Here is a 22,500-nt window from a genome sequence, read left to right on the forward strand (position 1 = left end):
AGTCAGGATGAGTCAGAAGTTGATGTTGTTTTTTATAGAAAGGTCATTGTGTCTTAAGTGGAAGCTAATGTCTACTCCATCAGATGGCCGCAGCAGGCGCCTTCAGCCTCCCTGCTGCGTTCAGTAACGCTCATTCATTAACCAGGCTGGGCCGACACACCGGATCAGAAGCCGTACTGTAAAGTGAACCCTGCAGGATCGTCTCCCTACTAACTGCTCTCTCCTCCTCTCCTCACTCTCTCTCCTCCTCCTCCCCTCCTCCCTGTCTCTCCTCCTCCTCTCCTCCTCTCCTCCTCTCCTCCTCTCCTCTCCTCCTCTCCTCCTCTCCACCTGCGCCTCCTCTCCTCCTCCTCCTCTCCTCCTCTCCTCTTCCTCCTCCTCTCCTCTCCTCTTCCTCCTCATCTCCTCCTCTCCTCCTCCTCTCTTCTGCTCCTCCTCGTCCTCCTCTCCCGCTCCCCTCCTCCTCCTCCTCCTCTCCACCTCCTCTCCTCTCCTCTGCTCTCCTCTCCTCCTCCTCCTCCTCCTCTCCTCTCCACTCCTCTCCTCCTCCTCGTCTCTCCTCCTCCTCTCCTCCTCCTCCTCCTCTTCCTCTCCTCCTCCTCCTCTCCTTCTCCTCCTCTCCTCTCCTCCTCTCCTCTCTCCTCCTCCTCTCCTCTCCTCCTCCTCTCCTCCTCCTCGTCTCTCCTCTCCTCCTCCTCCTCCTCCTCCTCTTCCTCTCTACTCCTCCTCCTCCTCCTCTCCTTCTCCTCATCTCCTCCTCTCCTCCTCCTCTCCTCTCCTCTCTCCTCCTCCTCTCCTCCTCTCCTCCTCTCCTCTCCTCCTCCTCTCCTCTCCTCTCCTCCTCTCCTCTCCTCCTCCTCTCCTCTCTCCTCTCTCCTCCTCCTCTCCTCCTCTCCTCCTCTCCTCTCTCCTCCTCCTCTCCTCCTCTCCTCCTCTCCTCCTCTCTCCTCCTCCTCTCCTCCTCTCCTCTCTCCTCTCCTCTCCTCCTCCTCCTCTCCTCCTCTCTCCTCCTCCTCTCCTCCTCTCTCCTCCTCCTCTCCTCCTCTCCTCCTCCTCTCCTCCTCTCCTCCTCTCCTCTCTCCTCTCTCCTCCTCCTCTCCTCCTCCCCTCTCCTCCTCCTCTCCTCTCCTCTCTCCTCCTCTCCTCTCTCCTCATCCTCTCCTCCTCTCCTCTCTCCTCTCTCCTCTCTCCTCCTCTCCTCCTCTCCTCTCCTCCTCTCCTCCTCTCCTCTCTCCTCCTCCTCTCCTCTCTCCTCCTCCTCTCCTCCTCTCCTCCTCTCCTCCTCTCCTCTCCTCCTCTCCTCTCTCCCCTCTCCTCCTCTCCTCCTCTCCTCTCCTCCTCTCCTCTCCTCCTCCTCTCCAGTGCCAACATGCAGAAGCAGGTGGAGGTGAGGATGCATGAGAGCCAGCTGGAGCCGGTGGAGAAGACCGAGGAGTCGGCGTGCGGCGGCTGCTGCGACAAGATCATGAACAACATGGTGCTGACGCTGACCATCCTGGGTAAAGCACCACCAACACCACCACCACCACCTCCATCACCACCACCACCATCACCACCATCACCACCACCACCATCACTAACACCACCACCACCACCACCAGCACCACCTCATTCACCACCACCTCATTCACCACCACCACCATCACCACCACCACCGCCACTAACACCACCACCACCACCACCACTAACACCACCACGAGCACCACCTCCATCACCACCACCACTTACACCACCACCACCACCACCTCCATCACCAACACCACCACCGCCACTAACACCACCACCACCACCACCACTAACACCACCACCACCAGCACCACCTCCATCACCACCACCACCACCACCACCACCACCACCGCCACTAACACCACCACCACCACCACTAACACCACCAGCACCAGCACCACCTCCATCACCACCACCACCACCACCACTAACACCACCACCACCACCACCACCACCAGCACCACCTCCATCACCACCACCACCACCACCACCACTAACACCACCACCACTAACACCACCACCACCACCTCCATCACCAACACCACCACCGCCTCTAACACCACCACCACCACCACCACTAACACCACCACCACCACCACCACCACCACCACTAAAACACTCCACCAGCCCCCCACCAACACACCACCTTGTCTTCTCTAACATTTCTTTAACGCAGAAATAGTGCTGACATGCTATAGGCCACGGCTGTAATGAAGCATGACACCTGTGTTTTTCTCTTTGTCTCTCACTCTCTCTCTCTCTCCCCCTCCCCCCCTCTCTCTCTCTCTCCCCCCCTCCCCCTCCCCCCCCTCTTTTGCTCCCCCCCTCCCCCTCCCCCCCCTCACTCTCTCGCTCCCCCCCATCCCCCCCCTCTCTCAGGTGTGTTTCTGGGCTCCATCTCCGGCATGCTGCTGCGTCACATCGCTCCGCTCCCCCCTGACGTGGTCATGATCATCTCGTTCCCTGGAGAGATCCTGATGAGGATGCTGAAGATGCTGATCCTGCCGCTGGTGGTGTCCAGTCTGGTCACAGGTGGGAGAGGGTCTAACGAAGGGCCCCCACAGGGCAACGGCTGGTTTATCTATCACACAGAGATGGTGACGGTAGAACAGCAGTTATCATGAAGTGAAACGATGAGAGGGACGACTGCTGCCGATGAGCCCATTTCTCTGTTTGCTATTAAGACATGTGACAGAATATATAAGGAAACTCTTTTTTATTTAGATCTCAGTTACTTGGGGAGTTATACACACAGCAGAAACAATCTGCTCTTCCATTGTTTGGTGTTCTATGATCATAGATCCTTGCAGAGGTGTCAAAAGTATTCACATTCATTAATCAGGTAGTATAGATACTAGCGTTTAAAAATACTTCGGTAGAAGTTGAGGTATCAACTCAAGCTTTTACTTAAGTAAAAGTATAAAAGTACTGCTTTCAAAACTACTTAAAGTATTAAAGTAAAAGTAATGCAAGGGGGAAAAAGGACAAAGGCCATTAAGGACAAAAGCTTAGGTCGTTCCACAGGGGCCTATAGAATTACAATCAGCTTTTTTGCCAAGTATGCTCACACATACATGGAATTTGGAATCAAGGAATTCTGCATGCATCCCATCTGTGTATTAGAGACACACACGCAGCACAACTCTATAGCACACTGCCCCACTTCCCCCAAAAAAACATTTTTCTAAAGGCCATCTAATGACCATAATGTTAATGTTGAAATAATTGGGATGCACCTGTTTCAGACGCATTTATGCCCATTGAAAATGAACGCATATTAGTACAATGCAAATACATTAAAGAACCATATATGTGTACTACTGAGAATTAACATGTGTTTCATGGAGCGGAAGATATGATGACTAGTTCCCTGTAAGCATTGGAATGGATTAAAAAGTCAAGCTTCAGAGGCATGTTATCAAAAGCCTTTATTGGGAATGTAAATGTATGCATCCAAGCTTAGCTGCAGGAATTTAAGATGTAACGAGTAAGAACTCAGTTGTTTTTGCATCCAACCATTTCAAAAAATTCTTCCAGGTACGGCCAGGGATGTAGAAGGGTTGGCTGGTCTTCTTGGCTACCAACCTCCTCACTGTTGCTTGGTTGGGACATTTCGCTCATCTACGTCTGCTATTTCGTAGCTGGAATGTGGCGCGATTTATGTCATGTCAGAGAATGTAGATGGGCTCTGGTCATGCACAGGTGCCATGGATCGCGTATAAACCAATAGGGTGTCAGAATGGTATATGTTTCTATTCTCATCCAACCAAGGAAATTCACTCTATCCGATGGCGCGAATTATCTGGATAGGTTTTTTTGTTTGTGTTTTTTTCGGTGGAATAAAAACAAGCCAAAATTAAATAGGAGTAACAAGGCCATTTTTGTAAGGAGTAGAAAGTACAGATAAATGCGTGAAAATGTAAGAAGTAGAAGTAAAAAGTAGGCTGAAAAATAATTACTCCAGTAAAGTATAAATACCCAAAATTTCTACTTAAGTAAGGTAACAAAGTTTTTGTACTTGACACCTCTGGATCCTTGATCTCGGTTTTTGGGAGTTGAACACACAGCTGAACAATGTGTTGTTCTTGGGATCCTAACATAAGCCTTCTAGTTTTCTGGGGAACGTCTCGTCTTCAAAAGCCTCTTCTGCATCCTTTATGGTTCAGAAACCACAACAGATCTCACAGGTTCACTGACCGCGCGTCCTCCATCACACCCCCACAGGCCTGGCCGGTCTGGACGCCAAGTCCAGCGGGCGTCTGGGCACGCGGGCCATGGTATACTACATGTCCACCACGGTGATCGCCGCCGTCCTGGGGGTGATCCTGGTCATCGTCATCCACCCGGGGAACCCCAAGCTGAAGGCCAACCTCGGCCACGGCAAGAAGAACGACGACGTCTCCAGCGTGGACGCCTTCTTCGACCTCATCCGGAACCTCTTCCCCGAGAACCTGGTGCAGGCCTGCTTCCAACAGGTGGGTCGCAGTCAGACCACCGGTCAACAGTCCAGTCAGTCCACCGGTCAACAGTCCAGTCAGTCCACCGGTCAACAGTCCAGTCAGTCCACCGGTCAACAGTCCAGTCAGTCCACCGATCAGCAGTCCAGTCAGTCCACCGGTCAACAGTCCAGTCAGACCACCGGTCAACAGTCCAGTCAGTCCACCGGTCAACAGTCCAGTCAGACCACCGGTCAACAGTCCAGTCAGTCCACCGGTCAACAGTCCCCAGTCAGACCACCGGTCAGCAGTCCAGTCAGTCCACCGGTCAACAGTCCCCAGTCAGTCCACCGGTCAACAGTCCAGTCAGTCCACCTGTCAACAGTCCAGTCAGACCACCGGTCAACAGTCCCCAGTCAGTCCACCGGTCAACAGTCCAGTCAGTCCACCGGTCAACAGTCCAGTCAGACCACCGGTCAACAGTCCAGTCAGTCCACCGGTCAACAGTCCAGTCAGTCCACCTGCCAACAGTCCCCAGTCAGATCACCAGTCAGCGGTCACAGCTTCACCAGAGGTTCACACTCTTCTGGCCTCGGCTCTAGGCTTAAAGCTGGGGTTGGCTGTTTATTTTGAAAATCTTTTGGTCATATTTGTTGTAGTTCTCTTTTCATCTCAACAGCAATCAATCAATCAATCAAACGCTCTGACAAAATAGAGCCAGTATCTGTACCGTCGCAGGGCTGGGATAGACCTGAGCCTTTAGATGGCCTACCTGTCTGTCTACCTACCTGTCTACCTACCTGTCTGTCTACCTACCTGTCTGTCTACCTACCTACCTGTCTACCTACCTGTCTACCTACCTGTCTGTCTACCTGTCTGTCTGTCTACCTACCTGTCGGTCTACCTACCTACCTGTCTGTCCACCTACCTGTCTGTCTACCTACATGTCTGTCTACCTACCTGTCTACCTACCTGTCTGTCTACCTGTCTGTCTACCTACCTGTCGGTCTACCTACCTACCTGTCTGTCTACCTACCTGTCTGTCCACCTACCTGTCTGATCACCTACCTGTTTGTCTACCTACCTGTCAGTCTACCTACCTGTCTGTCTACCTACCTGTCTACCTACCTGTCTGTCTGTCTACCTACCTGTCTGTCTACCTACCTGTCTGTCCAACCACCTGTCTGTCAACCTACCTGTCTGTCTACCTACCTACCTGTCTGTCTACCTACCTGTCTATCTACCTACCTGTCTGTCTACCTGCCTGTCTGTCTACCTACCTGTCTGTCTACCTGTCTGTCTACCTACCTGTCGGTCTACCTACCTACCTGTCTATCTACCTACCTGTCTGTCCACCTACCTGTCTGATCACCTACCTGTTTGTCTACCTACCTGTCAGTCTACCTACCTGTCTGTCTACCTACCTGTCTGTCTACCTACCTGTCTACCTACCTGTCTGTCTGTCTACCTACCTGTCTGTCTACCTACCTGTCTGTCCACCTACCTGTCTCTCAACCTACCTGTCTGTCTACCTACCTGTCTGTCTACCTACCTGTCTATCTACCTACCTGTCTGTCTACCTGCCTGTCTGTCTACCTACCTGTCTGTCTACCTGCAGGACTAAAGCCCTTTCGACACTAGCAGATCTAACAGCTGGCCAGGTGTTCAGTGGGAGGGGCTTGTAGGTCGACTGAGGAGGGCTTTGTAGGTTTAGAATCCAGCTTACTGGTGTCTCCAAACTGCCTGCCCCAGCTTTCATGTTTTTGTTGCGTCATTCATTTTGTGTTAACGTTCCTCCTCCTCCTCCATCAGATCCAGACGGTGATGACTAAGGTCCCGGTGCCCACCAACAGAACCAGAGGCCCCTCCAGGTTCACCATCAAGAGGTCCCTGCAGTTCAAGGGCGGCATGAACGTCCTCGGTGGGTGAACACAATCATGCGATCATCGTAAGAACAGTCACTAAAGTACAATGAGCATGTCAGATGCACCCATTCATGCACACGTTCACACATTCACACATTCACACAGCGGAAGAGGCGTCCGGTGGGATCAATGCACAAGGAACTCAATATCAACAGCCCAATATTATTTTCAATTCTTTGGAAGAACTAATGTTGCTCATTCATAACAATTTTAATATGAACCCAATTGTCATACAATATTGGTAATATGAATTTCCTGCTGATATGTGACCGTTAAATAAGCGTTGTGGTGAACAATCAGCCCCACGAAGGGACACATGCTGAGTCCGTTGTGGTATTGATGATGACATGATTAATGTTCTGGTAGGTCTGATCGGGTTCTTCGTGGCCTTCGGGATCATCATGGGGAAGATGGGGGAGAAGGCCCGTCTCATGCTGGAGTTCTTCAACATCCTGAACGAGATCGTCATGAAGCTGGTCGGGGCCATCATGTGGTGAGCTCAGCAACCCTGACCCTAACTTACTGTGAAACAGAGAATATACTCCGAGGAAATCCATTCCCTAAAGGATCGTAAATGGAATCATCCATAGGAATGGAACGATGTTTCCCAGTCTTTTCTTGCAATGCGTTCAGTTGTTGTGTGTATGTATATGGATGCTGTTGTGTGTCTGTATATTTAGGTATGTTATGTATACATAACATACATATGTATATAATACATACATATGTATATATATGTTGTTGTATATATATGTTATTGCGTATATGTATATATATATATGTTGTGTGTATGTATATTTAGGTATGTTGTTGTGTATAAGATAAGATAAGATAAGATAGTCCTTTATTAATCCCCCTTGGGAGAAATTCACAGGTGACCAGCAGTACAGTGGGAAAAGAGAAGAGCGAAAAAACAGTATATATACAATACATTTACTAATTGAAAATAAAATTATAGTACAAAACTATTTTAATAAGATAAAGTTAAGATAAAACAAACATACTATATACATGTAACTCTCCGTTTGTAGGTGACCTGTGTGTTAAGTAAATAAATAAGTACGATGAAATATGAGGTATAATATAAATATAAGTATAAATATAAATGTGCCAAATGTGCAGGGACCCTGAAGTAATCGAAACATTTATTAAATAAATAACAAATAACAAGGTTAACAATAGGTGCAGTCCTTAGGTGTGGGGTTTAGACCTTAAACAGGTCTGGATAAAGGAGCTGTTGGGGCTTTGGGGGCGTTGGGAGCTTTGGGGGCGTTGGGAGCTTTGGGGGCGTTGGGAGCTTTGGGGGCGTTGGGAGCTTTGGGGGCGTTGGGAGCTTTGGGGGCGTTGGGAGCTTTGGGGGCGTTGGGAGCTTTGGGGGCGTTGGGAGCTTTGGGGGCGTTGGGAGCTTTGGGGGCGTTGGGAGCTTTGGGGGCGTTGGGAGCGGGGGGTTGAGGTGTTATAAAGTCTGGTAGCTGATGGGATGAAAGAGCCCCCCAAGCGCTATATATATATGTTGTTGTGTATATATGTATATATATTTTGTTGGGTATATGTATATATATATATGTTGTGTGTATATATATTTAGGTACGTTGTTGTGTATATATATATGTTGTTGTGTATATATGTATATATATTTTGTTGGGTATATGTATATATATATGTTGTGTATATATGTAGATATATATGTTGTGTGTATCCACAGGTACTCCCCCCTCGGTATCGCCTGTCTGATCTGTGGTAAGATCATCTCCATTGCCGACCTGGAGGTGGTGGCCCGTCAGCTGGGCATGTACATGGTGACCGTGATCGTGGGTCTCATCATCCACGGGGGCATCTTCCTCCCGCTCATCTACTTTGTCATCTGCAAGAAGAACCCCTACACCTTCTTCATGGGCATCTTCCAGGCCTGGGTCACAGCCCTGGGAACAGCCTCCAGGTCTGTGATGATGACCATAGTAACCCTGTAGATACTCACTCTGTGGAGGCATAAACTCACACTGTGTAGCTGTATATTCACCTTGTGTAGGTATATATCCCCATCGTGTAGGTATATATTAACATATATTCACCTTGTGTAGGTATATATCCCCATCGTGTAGGTATATATTAACATATATTCACACTGTTTAGGTATATATTCACCTTGTGTAGGTATATATTAACATATATTCACCTTGTGTAGGTATATATCCCCATTGTGTAGGTATATATTAAATATATTCACACTGTGTAGGTATACATTATATATATACTATACAGTATTTCTTTCTGGCCGCAGTGCCGGCACGCTGCCCGTGACGTTCCGGTGCCTGGAGGAGAACCTGGGCATCGATAAGCGCGTGACGCGCTTCGTTCTGCCGGTCGGCGCCACCATCAACATGGACGGCACCGCGCTGTACGAGGCCGTGGCCGCCATCTTCATCGCCCAGATGAACGGCATCGACCTGGACTGGGGCCAGATCATCACCGTGAGGTAGGAGAGGACACACACTCAATCCCTCTCTCTCTCTCTCTCTCTCACTCTCTCTCTCACTCACTCCCTCCCTCCCTCCCTCCCTCCCTCCCTCCCTCCCTCCCTCCCTCCCTCCCTCCCTCCCTCCCTCCCTCCCTCCCTCACTCACTCACTCACTCACTCACTCACTCACTCACTCACTCACTCACTCACACACACACACACACACACACACACACACACACACACACACACACATAATCACATGAGGTAGGAGAGGGAAACACATACACACACAACACCCCTAGCCCTCACACACACACACACCACAGACAAACCGATGTTATCATTTCAATCACTAACAGCTGAGGGAGGACTTTGGCATTTCTATCAAACTAAACTCAAGTAATAGTTCTTACCTTCAATACCTTTGAAGTTAAGAGTCTTACCTTCAATACCTTTAAAGATAAATATGACAGAAGACGGACAAACAGACCAACAGAAAAGTCCCGAGACGTTGAGGTGTCACGGTCACCGTGAGCCACGTTGGACTCGCTGGTGGTTCTGAACTGCTAGAATGTTTCCTTAACATGGGGGGGGTCATGTTGCAATTACGCTTGGGTCATGTGGATACGTGTCCTGCTCTGGTGCTCAGCATGACAGCCACCCTGGCCAGCGTGGGAGCGGCCAGTATTCCCAGTGCCGGGCTGGTGACCATGCTCCTCATCCTCACCGCGGTGGGCCTTCCCACGGAGGACATCAGCCTGCTGGTGGCGGTGGACTGGCTGCTGTGAGTAGACCTCCACTGTACTGTACTGTAGTGCACTGCACTGTACTGTACTGTAGTGTACTGCACTCTACTGTAGTGTACTGCACTGTACTGTACTGTAGTGTACTGCACTGTACTGTACTGAACTGTAGTGTATTGCACTGTACTGTACTGTACTGTACTTTAGTGTAGTGCACAGCACTGTACTGTAGTGCACTGCACTGTAGTATAGTGTACTGCACTGCACTGTACTGTACTGTACTGCACTGCACTGTACATTACTGCACTGCACTGTACTGTACTGCACTGTACTGTACATTACTGTACTGCACTGCACTGTACTGTAGTGCACTGTACTGTACTGTAGTGTACTGTACTGCACTGTACTGTACATTAGTGTACTGCAAAGCACTGCACTGTACTGTAGTGCACTGCACTGTACTGTACTGTAGTGCACTGCACTGCACTGCCCTGTACTGTACTGCACTGTACTGTAGTGTACTGCACTGTAGTGTACTGCACTGTACGGCACTGTAGTGTACTGCACTGTACGGCACTGTAGTGTACTGCACTGTAATGTACATTAGTGTACTGCACTGTACTGTACTGAACTGTAGTATATTGCACTGTAATGTACTGTACTGTACTTTAGTGTAGTGCACAGCACTGTACTGTAGTGCACTGCACTGTAGTGTAGTGTACTGCACTGTACTGTATTGTACTGCACTGTACTGTACTGCACTGCACTGTACTGTGCATTACTGTACAGCACTGCACTGTACTGTAGTGCACTGTACTGCACTGTACTGTACTGTAGTGTACTGCACTTTACTGTACATTAGTGTACTGCAAAGCACTGCACTGTACTGTAGTGCACTGCACTGTACTGTAGTGTACTGCACTGCACTGCACTGTACTGTACTGTACTGTACTGCACTGTACGGCACTGTAGTGTACTGCAATATACTGTACATTAGTGTACTGCACTGCACTGTACTGTACTGTAGTGTACTGCACTGTACTGTACTGCAATGTACTGTACTGTACTGTGCTGCACTGTACTGTACATTAGTGTAGTGTACTGTACTGCACTGCACTGTACTGTAGTGTAGTGTACTGTACTGTACTGCACTGCACTGTACTCTACTTTACATTAGTGTACTGTACTGTACTGCACTGCACTGTGCTGTACTGTACTGTACTGTAGTGTACTGTAGTGTACTGTATTGTACTGTACTGTAATGTGATGGTCTGCACTGTACTGTTGTGTATTGTATGGCACTTTAGTGTACTGTACTGTTCTGTAATGTGGTGTACTGTACTGTACTGTACTGTACTGCAGTGTACTGTACTGTAATGTACTCTACTGTACTTTACTGCAGCATCCACTGCACTGTAATATACTGTACTGTACTGTACTGTAAAGGTCTGTACTGTACTGTACTGAAAGCATCAAGGCATCCACAAACACTACACACTAAACACAAACACTTTTTCCAAGCAGTGTAGAAGAAAATGTTCAGCAGAGCTGTGATGGCCTCATGCTGTCCTCTAAGAGAAGGCTGTTACATCAAGGCCATGGGAGAAGCTGACATCAGCTGTTGGTGTATCTGTCAACACAATACTCTTTTCGTGATAAGGGTAGTCATTGAGGGATTTATTTTGATCCTCCCCCCTTAACGACGCAGGGACCGCTTCCGCACGTCGGTGAACGTGGTGGGCGACTCGTACGGCGCGGGCATCGTGTACCACCTCTCCAAGGACGAGCTGGACAGCTTCGACGCGCAGCAGAGCCGCCCGGATGAGTTCGAGATGGCCAAGACGCAGTTCTACGACAACAACACCAACCACCAGAACCACGCCTACGCCTCGCACCAGCAGGCCATGTTGATAGACGACTGCAAGGTACACTTGACGCTCACAGACATAGAGACCTGCATGTAGCCTCTCTACTGCTCGTGGTTGTTGCCTCTGTTTGTGGGGCTCTTTCTTACTTTCTATGTTGACATGCATATGTGTGAATATACGTTTTTTTTTTTTAATTAATATTTATTTATTTACTCCCGTGTTTATAATGTGAAAAAGCAGTTTTTTGTGATACCAGTGTACATTTATTAATAATGTATAGATATATATATATTTCTTTATATAGATATATATCTATCATATTTTTTATATTGCTGTAAATATATGCTTTGTTTTGAAAATCGATTTACAATTTTATGTGCATGAAATCCTAAAGGACTTGCCTATGGTGACTATATATTTTGACTGATCAACTATTCCTTGTATCAGATCATCCTCATTTGTTTATGCTTCATATGTATCATTTAGTTTTTTTAAGAAAGGGTCTGATTTGGACATGTATTTATGGCGCTCTGACCAGTTGACTAGTGGTATGCAAAAAGACTGCTATTTCACAAACCATCCCATTTTAAACATTTTAATCTTAGTCCCCTATGTATTCACACATACTACAAAAAATATATGCATGATTCCTATTTTTTTTTACATGTTTTCAATTACATATGTTGCAATTTTTTCTACAAAACTTGTAAACATCTGTTGGGCAGAGATTCTATAAAATACATGGCCAACCCCAAAATAACGATAACCACAGTTTTGATATTCGAATGTCATCGGCGAAAAACACATTAAACTTGTCAAACAGTAGCACTGTATTACTGTGGCATTTTCTAGAGAAAAACCCAAAAGCTATCTCTCACTTCTATTTGGAATTTGATATTTTGGAGCTCCACCAGGGGCCCTGGCCGGTCCGCTGGGACCCACGCTCTCTCTGCTGCCCCCTAGCGTGTAACGCCGGCCCCCGAGTCAGATGTGTCATCATTGTTACAGGTGACCATGGGCAGGAACGGCAGGACAACAGAGTACTCATTTGTTGAGGAGGAACCCTGGAAACGGGACTAAAGCGGCAGCACCCTGGTTCCCTCCGCTGACCTAACACCCAGCGACATTAAGCCCAGGAGGACAGACCCCCCTGTAGTCCTGACTCCCACCCCGGCCTCCCCACGCCGCTCTACGTCTCACTGATCCAACGCTCCGCAGTGTTCTCTCACCCCTCGGCCTTACCCCGTGCTGCCGCTCGGTGGTCGCTGGGGACAAGGGGGAGATGTTCTTTGGATGAAACATCTCCCTTTTATCTTTTATTTATGTGCTGCTTAAAGGCAAGATGCTGATGTGTTGAGATAGGGAGATAGCCTCTTTAACATCAGGGAGCGAGCAGGAAGCCCCAGTACACCGGCCTGACCACAAACCAGTTGGTCAGCCCCTCGATATCAGAATGGAGACACGTTCACTCCTGGTCCAGCAGCAGATGCTTCTCTGGGTTGATTTTTAACGTCATTATTTGTGGGAATTTCCATCGTTTCTAAACTTTCTGCCTTTTCTTTGTAAAAGTGTTGAATAAAGGAAGCATCTGCTTGGTAAGGCAGGCAGCGCAGCAGAGCTTGTGTGGAAAGGTGAAGGAAGACTTACCTTTGACTCCTTGAGTAAGGGGATTACCTGCGACCTGCGTGTCCACGTGGTCCTAAGTACGGATTAGCTCCGGACTTAGACCTAAGAGGGCCGTGACGTGCGACAGCGTAATTAAACAGCAGCCTCTTCAGCCAGCGAAGGTCTCTGCACACACACACACACACACACACACACACACACACACACACACACACACACACACACACACACACACACACACACACACACACACCCCACCTACACATGTACTCACACACACACACACACACCCCACCTACACACACACTCACACACTACACACCCCACCTACACACACACTCACACACTACACACCCCACCTACACATGTCCTCACACACACACTACACACCCCACCTACAAACGCACACACACACTACACACCCCACCTACACACACACTCACACACTACACACCCCACCTACACACACACTCACACACTACACACCCCACCTACACACGCACTCACACACTACACACAGCTCCCTACACACGCACTCACACACTACGCACAGCTCCCTACACACACACTCACACACACAGCTCAGGTACTCACCTGTAGATCCATTGATTACATGGAAATCATCCAATCAGGTTTGTTTGGCAAAGGTATGCGTATGTGATGTAAAGTGTGTGTGTGTGTGTGTGTGTGTGTGTGTGTGTGTGTGTGTGTGTGTGTGTGTGTGTGTGTGTGTGTGTGTGTGTGTGTGTGTGTGTGTGTGTGTGTGTGTATGTCTGTGTAGGTGGCTGTGCGTGTACATGTCCATGCGTTTGCATGTCTGTGTCTGTGTGTTTATGTGTTTGTGTGTGTTTGTGTGTGCGTGTGTGTATGTTGCTCCTGTGTTGTTTCTTGTCTTTGCTTCATGAGTATCTTGCCTTGGAGATGTTGATTGCAAAGTGCAGAGGGTGTGATGATGGTGTCATGGCCGGTGACGGAAAGAGTATCCATTAGAATCGCTTTGAATTAGTGCTGATGATGCCCACCACTGTCTCAAAAAACATTTTTTTTTTTACTTATGAAGGCTGGGCCTTTCTTGAAATAAAAACCATTTACAAACACACACACTCAATATAAATACGAAATATACCTGGTAAATATAATTTGGATGATCTCTGTGATATATATTTCTAACTGGATTGTTTATTACTTGTTTTGCACTGGCATAAATGTCCATGTTTAAAGTGCCTCCTTGCACTTTGTGTATATATGCAAATATATATATATTTATATAAATATATATGTTGTATATATATATATATTTATATATATAATGAGTTAGATAAAAGGTCAATTTTACTGTAGCTTCAAAATGATCTGTGATCCTTCGTAAGTTGTTACTGAAACAATTGAAAAAATATATATGTATATAGAAGATGAAAATTATAGACGTAGGGAATCTTCTTCCAATTGTAATACAGCTTTCTCTCGTTGGATTATTGCATCTAAATCGTTTGTGGATGTTAGTGTGTGCTTCCCCGGTCCTGTCTAAGTAGGCCTACGCTCCTCACTGAGGCACTGGGCGTGTCGTGTGTGTGTTGCTCTGTTTCTATTGGTGGGATTGGTTTTGTGTTAAATTCAGGCAATGTTGAAAGTTCCAGCGTACACCTGAGCAAGGCATTTGTTTGTTATCTCTATCTAAATAAAAAAAATGCGAGATCTTGTAATATTACAATGCATTTGTTTATTTGAAGTCTTTGGTCTTTATCTTTATGGCCTATTTTTTATGAATGCTTTCTCTCCTCTTGCCCTGTTATAAACATAAATATCTTCTTTGTCAAATGGTCTGGTGTAACCTTAGTGGACTTTTCTCTACATATCTGCCAATATTTAATTAGGAGAGTTCAAGCACGAACTAGCATTGTCCATTCTGAATGAAAGGACTTATATGAAGAAACGAATTAAAGAAATAGAAAAGTGGACTAAAAGCGTGTACACATTTTAATACTTGTGTGTAAATATGAATTCCAACAAATAAATGTTAAATTAAATGCTGTCTTTGATCTTTTGGTTAAACGGTTGTGGCCACACAATATTGTCCGGTTTCAAATACGATTTACACAAAAAATTCTACATGGAAGATAATCTCTGCTGTGAACTAATTAATTAAGTAAGCATTAAAAGATTTCGAAAAGGCACTCAAAAACACAAAATACACTAACAAGGTGAAATATAATACAGCAATACACTCAGCATGATATAAAGAAACATATTTTACAGTCCCCTTTTATATACAATATAAAGTGAATGAAACAATGCAAAAACACTTTTCAAATGTTAGTGCAATTCTGATATTTATGACAAGCATTAGGAGGAAATGTTTATGTTGCTATGACAACAGAAAGGTCAAAGTCCAAAGTTTCCGCTAAAAAACAAACAAAACAAGGCAAGACTTCAGGATCAGTTGTGCCACCGGAGCGGCTCTGGTCCCGACGCCTGCCCTCCAGACGGTCTGGGACCCTCAGGAGGTCTCTCTCTGCAGACCTCAGGACAGGCTCTCCTTCTCCGAGACCTCGCTGAGCGCCACCACGGTGTACTCTGCGTGGTGCCGCTCCTCCTTGGGCAGGAACTCCTTCATCTCCTGCCTCTGCGTCTCCTCTGAGCGGCCCGCCCGCTCCGCCTTCAGGGTGGCCTGACCGGGCCCGTTCCACCTGAAGGTCAGCAGGAAGGGTTTGATACCGGCTCAAGTGTGAGGCCACGTGTTTACTGTGTACACGTGGTGTAATGAGTGAGTGTGTGTGTGATGTTCACGCAAGTGCGGTTGTCTGAGTGCATGTGTGTATGTCTTAATCTCACCTGTTTCTTGTAGCGACCGCAATGATGATGAGAACCAGCGCGGCCACACCCACAGTGGATCCCACGATGAACATCCAACCTGGGGGCGAACCCAACCATGACCGCCATTAGGAGATACCCAGCTTCCAGCTGCTTCAACATCTGCTCCAGCTAACGTCACACATGGTCCATTTATTTTCTTTGTTACTCACCAGAGCTACTCGCTGCTTCTCCTGGCTTTTCTTTGTGGGCAGCTGCTGTCAGGTGAGGCACACATCATGAACGTGTTAAAGAGAGCCATGGACTCATAGTGACTGCATGGCTTCCGTTGGACGCCTAATGTCGCCTCTGCCCAGGGCCTTACCGTGGTTTAGAAAGATGCTTTGGCTCTCGATGCGGCTGACGACCATCGCCGAGCTCTGGGGTTCATCCACCTCGATGGGCTTCACAGGAGACGTTGTAGTAGAGCTCTGGGGTTCATCCACCACGGTGGGGGTCACAGGAGACGTTGTAGTAGAGGTCTGGGGTTCATCCACCACGATGGGAATGTCAGGAGACGTTGTAGTAGAGGTCTGGGGTTCATCCACCACGATGGGGGTCACAGGAGATGTTGTAGTAGAGGTCTGGGGTTCATCCACCACGATGGGAATGTCAGGAGACGTTGTAGTAGAGGTCTGGGGTTCATCCACCACGGTGGGGGTCACAGGAGACGCTGCAGTAGAGGTCTGGGGTTCATCCACCACGATGGGAATGTCAGGAGACGTTGTAGTAGAGGTCTGGGGTTCATCCACCACGATGGGGGTCACAGGAGACGTTGTAGTAGAGCTCTGCGGTTCATCCACCACGGTGGGGGTCACAGGAGACGCTGCAGTGGGGGCGGCCTGGGAGGGGCTGGGGCTGGCGGAGGTGGAGACATCCATCGCTCCTGTCGTGGTGCTGGGAGTCTGGGTGGCGAGACTGGGAGTTGTTGCCTCCTCCATAAACAGGTCGCTGCCAGATCCAGACCCAGAACCAGATCCAGATCCCGATTCAGACCCAGACCCCTCCTCTTCCTGGCTGAAGACCGCGGTGGCGTTGGGAGGGGCCGCCGTGACCAGGTGCAGGTGTGGCCATGTGAGGTAGGGCCCGCCGCTGGCCTCCTGCCCTCCACTGCCCTCCTGGGTTCCGCTGGCCTCGGTCAGGTCGGACCGGTCTGCTGGGAGCGCTTGGTCGAGTCCCCCGCTGGCGGCGCTGGAGAAGGGGTCCTCCACGATGAAGCCATCCGTCATGGCCTCTCTCAGGAAGTTAGCCGGGACATCTGAGACGATTAGAGGAAAAACACAACAGAGTGTTTACCTAGTGTCACGCTGCAACCTCACGCCAAAGGAAATCTACTGGGCTTTCATGTCGCCGACATTCAGTTAAGAGATCACACACCTTCCCTTGAGGGGCGAGTGGGGACCTGTCGAGGTGTGTTGGGAAGAGAGGCCCAACTATTGATTCATTGTGACTAATCATCTTGCCTGTGTGTGTCTCTGTTTGTGAGGGTGTGTTTGTGTTGGTTTGGGTGTGTGTACACGCATCATAAAGGTGAGGCTTTCATATACAAAACATAATCCCTGTGATCCAAACCCTCCACTCAGCGTCTGGCCTGATCACACATCGGAATGAGTCACCTGTTTTAACTTCCGTCAAGAACTTTCTTGATTATGACGAAAGGGATTGGAGCAAAAAAAGGTCACAGTCCACAAGAGCCATGGCCTCAGCTGTTGGCTCTAACCCTAAGAGTTACCAAAGAGATTCACAGAATCTCACAAAAATTAAAGGCACCCCTGAAAATAGCTTTTTCAACTATTGGGATCATTTCCAGCCAAATAATTGTCCTAGTCAACAGTAGGCCTGTTCTGCCAAACAACGTTTTGACCATTATCATGTTGAAGCTATTCCACTAGACCAGGGCTTTTCAACCTCGGAGTCCCCTGAAATGTCTAGTAATTGATTTTAAAAAAAGTATAGATTTAAATAACTTCATACATAACTGTCTTCTATACTTTATTTTCTCAAATATAAATCTACTTCAGATAAAATGCAGCCAATATCTGAGCTGGCGCATCTTTGAGTGCGCCAGCTCAGCTTAATGTAACTGTGCAGATCACGCGACTGCACAGTTACATTACTTGAGTTCCTGCTCAATAGTGAAGAAAAATCTATTTCTTCAGTATTTCTTAAAGGAATAATGTCCAGGATTTCCTAGCTGTTGTTTGTTTGCGGTTGAATAGCTTTATTGGTATAGAATTGTTTTTCAGAAGAAAAAAAGCTTTGGAAATAAGTAATTTAATTCAAATGTTCACTGAGGCCAGTGATGCCACTGTACTTTTTTTGGTTTTGTTATTTTCATAATTCCCTATGAGAGATTGCTTGCTCAGTAGGCCTTTTCATTTTCAGCCTTGTGAATACAGCCATCAGAGAAAATAAAATTGTCAATTTGTGCACTTATCCTGGCTACTCTGTATTTGTTCACAGTATAAGAAACATGTTCAAAAACTAATTCTAGAAATGTCTCTGGGGTCGCCAGGAATCGTTGATGTCAAAATGGGGTCACAGCCCAAAAAAGGTTGCATTAGACGATGCATCTGATCTCTCTCTGGCGGTGTGTTGCTCCTCCAAGGAGGGGATCGCGGGGGATGGGATTCGGTCCAGCAGGGTTCTGGCAGCGGAGAAGGGACCGATCCAGGTGTGTACTGGCATGTTCTGAGAAGCAGATACTGTAATTATGTTTGAACTTTTAAACCTGGCTGCGAGCACAAAAGAGCCAGGATTATGTTTGTATGCATAATTATGTTGTTGAAGAGGTCATAATCAGGCTTGTGGTTGGAAAGGTCAAAGGAGTTAACGAGGTGAAAGATCCACTTTTCATTGAAGTGATCGAAAGGGGATTTCTCTAACATATCGACGTTCTCACAAAGTCGTCTTGTAGCAGCTTCACGATGTACTCTGCGTGGAGAAGCGTCAGATCAGACTCTCTCCTTTCTGTCCGGTTAAGCTGCGGCCCCTCAGCGCTCGGTTCCAGACCGGCAGAGCAGCTTCTCACTGGGCTTGGGTTTCACTTTGCTCAGGATCTACGCATTAATGCTCCTCCTGGAGCCGCTCAGCACATTTTTACAAAGACGTCTATGTGCAGTCGGACCGGCACACGGAACCTGCGCACCCCAAAAATGTAATCGGACCTGGGAGTTCTCCTGGACAGAGTCTGGGCCGCTGGTGGAGCCTGAAACACGAGCAGCGCCAGCGCGGGAGCGTGCCCTCGCGGACTCACGAGGCCCAAAGGGCATCTCGGGAAATGGTTTAGATTCCAGGAGCCTTTGAAAGCACAGCTTTAAGTCCGAAAATCAACTAAACATATTAAACTTCTTAGTAATGGAGATTAAACAACTCCATTATTTCAGGTTTGAAGATTCTAGTTATTCTTTAGTCTTTATTTATGATATCTTTTTGGAAGAAATGTACATAAAACAACAGTACAGCAAGTAAATGTGCCATTATACTTATTATACTAATGTAGATAGACACCATAAATAGATAGACAAAGACAGGTAATAGATATATCGACAGTTAGTAGATATAACATAGATGGTAGAAAGAAAGCCGGACGGACAGACAGATGAACTCACCGTTAACGGGCATGAGTCGGACCAGAGGCAGTAGAGCCAGCAGGGCCACAGTGAGGGGAGCGAGAGCCGTCTTCATGTTGAGTTTGGAGGGCTGCTGAGGAGGATGTAGCACAGAGTCCCGGGTCGCTGTGTGGGGGAAGGAGGGAGAATCCTGAGGAGATGTGAGGCGCTGGAACCTTTGCCTCTTTTTATGCTCAGCACCTTCTGCGTAGGAGAGCCATCAGAACAAAAAGCTCTGTGACACCGTGGAGGCGGGCACACTGAGGCCACGCCCACGCTCTGCCTGTACCTGTAGCCACTTCCTCCTTCCTCCTTTCTCCTGAGTCACCTTGGGCCAGCAGCCCTCACACGACACACAAGGAGGTAGCTGAGTATAAAACCATGTATATACACAAAGACGAAGCCTCACAGAGTCCCTAAGGTAACTGTCCAAAGGTCGGAGATAGATCAAACTATATGGGTGTCAATGGCCATTAAATAGAGTGAATTGTAAAAACTGGAGTAATTCAGCTATCATCAGCCAAACATTATACGATTGGACGACTATAAAACAAAATGGTTCAACCGAACACGGCTGAATAATGTTTGTCTTAAACGACACAGAACATACACGTAGTAGTACACATGGTAGAACTAGCCTACTACAGATGGTAGTACACATGGTAGTACTGGCCTACTACACAGGGTAGAACGAGCCTACCACACATGGTAGTAATAACCATGGTATTACACATGGTAGTACTAGCCTGCTACACATGGTAGTACTGGCCTACTACACATGGTAGTACTAGCCTACTACAGTAGTACTAGCCTGCTACACATGGTAGTACTAGCTTACTACAGTAGTACTAGCCTGCTACACATGGTAGTACTAGCCTACTACAGTAGTACTAGCCTGCTACACATGGTAGTACTAGCCTACAACACATGGTAGTACTAGCCTACTACAGTAGTACTAGCCTGCTACACATGGTAGTACTAGCCTACTACAGTAGTACTAGCCTGCTACACATGGTAGTACTAGCCTACTACAGTAGTACTAGCCTGCTACACATGGTAGTACTAGCCTACTACAGTAGTACTAGCCTGCTACACATGGTAGTACTAGCCTACTACAGTAGCACTAGCCTGCTACACATGGTAGAATTAGCCCCCCCACACACACATGAAAGCGCGTTGGGTACCTATAAAAGCGTGATTTAAATGCAATCAATTATAATTATTAAACAAATGAATCACCTTAGGGATCCCCTGTTTGATGTGGGGCGCTTCATTTGGATAATTTATAACATGTCATACCATGCTAATCAGATCCATCTAACCTGCTGGTTTCAAACTCATGCTCCTGCTCTGACGCACCTCCACATGGGAATCAAACACAGAGTCATGTCGCTGCTGCAGGCCACTGTGATTCATGACTCATGTCATGATTAGTACTCAGATCATACTACCTGATAGTGATGTGGGCATAGGCCTGTCTCATCTTGCCCCCACACCTCCATCAGATTCACTTTTTTTCCATCTGGGGAAAAGGAAATTACACAATAATGCAAATGCAAACGACATGGTATGATGTAAGAAGCTGTAACTGATATTCCCAATGTTGAATACTGTTGTGTATGTGTACGCACAAACACAAACACACACACACATACATCCACGCACAAACACACACACGCACACACACGCTCATACACACACACACACATACAAACAGACACACACACACACACACACACACACACACACACACATACACACACACACACACACACACACACACACTCACATCCACACACAGACACACACACACACACACACACACAGACACACACACGCACACACACACACACACACACACACACACACACACACACACACAGACACACACACGCACACACACACACACACACACACACACACACACACACACACACACACACACACACACACACACACACACACACAGACACACACACACATGCACACACACACACACACATATGATATTATCCTGTACTATGACCTATAAACATACATGCACGCAAACTATGCTATAAAAGTCTATCATGTACACACACACACACACACAGAAACAAACACCTAAAAACAAGCTAAAACACAGTTACAAAAACCAACTGTGACGTACACACACCCACACACACGTCCGTTAACGATTCTGTTTTAAACTGAAGAGGAAACAACTCCCACTGGTTGATCTTTGGGAATCTGGACTTACCAGGAATCAGTCAATCAGATAACCTCTCTGGGTATGAAGTCAGAGTCAGTGGATTCAATCGAATCAAGACCTCGCTATCATCTCAGGAAACTCACAACTATTGTTTTTATTTGTTTTACATCTCCCGAAACCTTTAGCTCCCTAAAATATTGAAAAATAAACAAAGACGGAACCACTGAGAGACGTAGAAGCAGGAAGACAAGAGAACAAAGTGCTGGAGAGTCGGACAGAGACATAGTGGACAGAGACTATTAAGATACATCCGGCAAATTCATTAGAAACCATTCACCTCACATAGGCTCATGCCAAGTCCCAGACTCACACCTCCCAACAATGCCAACCGCTCCGGAAAGTCCTGTGTGTGTAAGTGTAACTTCCGCCCCATTGGATTGAGACAGCTGCAGTCTGTAGAGGGTGACCTGTCTCCACGTCTAGTCAGGAGATTAGGCACTTCTCTGCAAATCGCTGATTTACTTATTTTGTCATAACCGATTGATTGTGTTACTTTCAGCAGAGCTCATAGACATGAATACATGTTGTAAGTCCATATGCAAGGCCCTCTGTGAAAGAGAGATTACCGGGATGTTGCAAGAGGATTCAGCAGCATTGCTCACATGCCTTCACGTTTCTGGATCGATCCAACATATTTCAGCATCGCTTTTAAAAATATATAATGAACGGAATGGAATGAATGAAGGGGAGCATGGATTTATTAGAGGAGAACATGAATTAACC

At 47.2% G+C, this 22,500-nt stretch overlaps 2 protein-coding genes across 3 annotated transcripts; one reads left to right on the forward strand and one right to left on the reverse strand.

Annotated features, from left to right (window-relative positions):
• The first annotated feature begins 1,351 nt into the window (after window positions 1-1,351).
• LOC132471896 (excitatory amino acid transporter 2-like) lies at window positions 1,352-14,776 on the forward strand. Its single transcript, XM_060071254.1, has 10 exons — window positions 1,352-1,499; window positions 2,386-2,538; window positions 4,231-4,481; window positions 6,255-6,363; window positions 6,734-6,860; window positions 8,073-8,306; window positions 8,649-8,843; window positions 9,478-9,612; window positions 11,280-11,496; window positions 12,448-14,776. The coding sequence occupies exons 1-10, from the start codon at window positions 1,370-1,372 to the stop codon at window positions 12,517-12,519; spliced, it is 1,623 nt and encodes a 540-aa protein (XP_059927237.1). The 5' UTR covers window positions 1,352-1,369; the 3' UTR covers window positions 12,520-14,776.
• A 248-nt stretch (window positions 14,777-15,024) lies between these two features.
• On the reverse strand, window positions 15,025-19,734 carry LOC132471909 (mucin-5AC-like). Of its 2 annotated transcripts, none has more exons than XM_060071278.1 (5): window positions 19,527-19,734; window positions 16,241-17,173; window positions 16,089-16,130; window positions 15,898-15,976; window positions 15,025-15,752 (listed from the first exon to the last, which is right to left on the reverse strand). In XM_060071278.1, exons 1-5 carry the CDS (start codon window positions 19,600-19,602, stop codon window positions 15,587-15,589), a joined length of 1,296 nt encoding a protein of 431 aa, XP_059927261.1. In that variant the 5' UTR covers window positions 19,603-19,734; the 3' UTR covers window positions 15,025-15,586. The 2 variants fall into 2 exon arrangements, with proteins under 2 accessions (XP_059927261.1, XP_059927260.1); XM_060071277.1 differs by having other exon boundaries at window positions 16,089-16,133.
• Between the last annotated feature and the right edge of the window lie 2,766 nt (window positions 19,735-22,500).

Source organism: Gadus macrocephalus, chromosome 14 (genome assembly GCF_031168955.1).
Source record: "Gadus macrocephalus chromosome 14, ASM3116895v1".
Taxonomy (NCBI): Eukaryota; Metazoa; Chordata; class Actinopteri; order Gadiformes; family Gadidae; genus Gadus; species Gadus macrocephalus.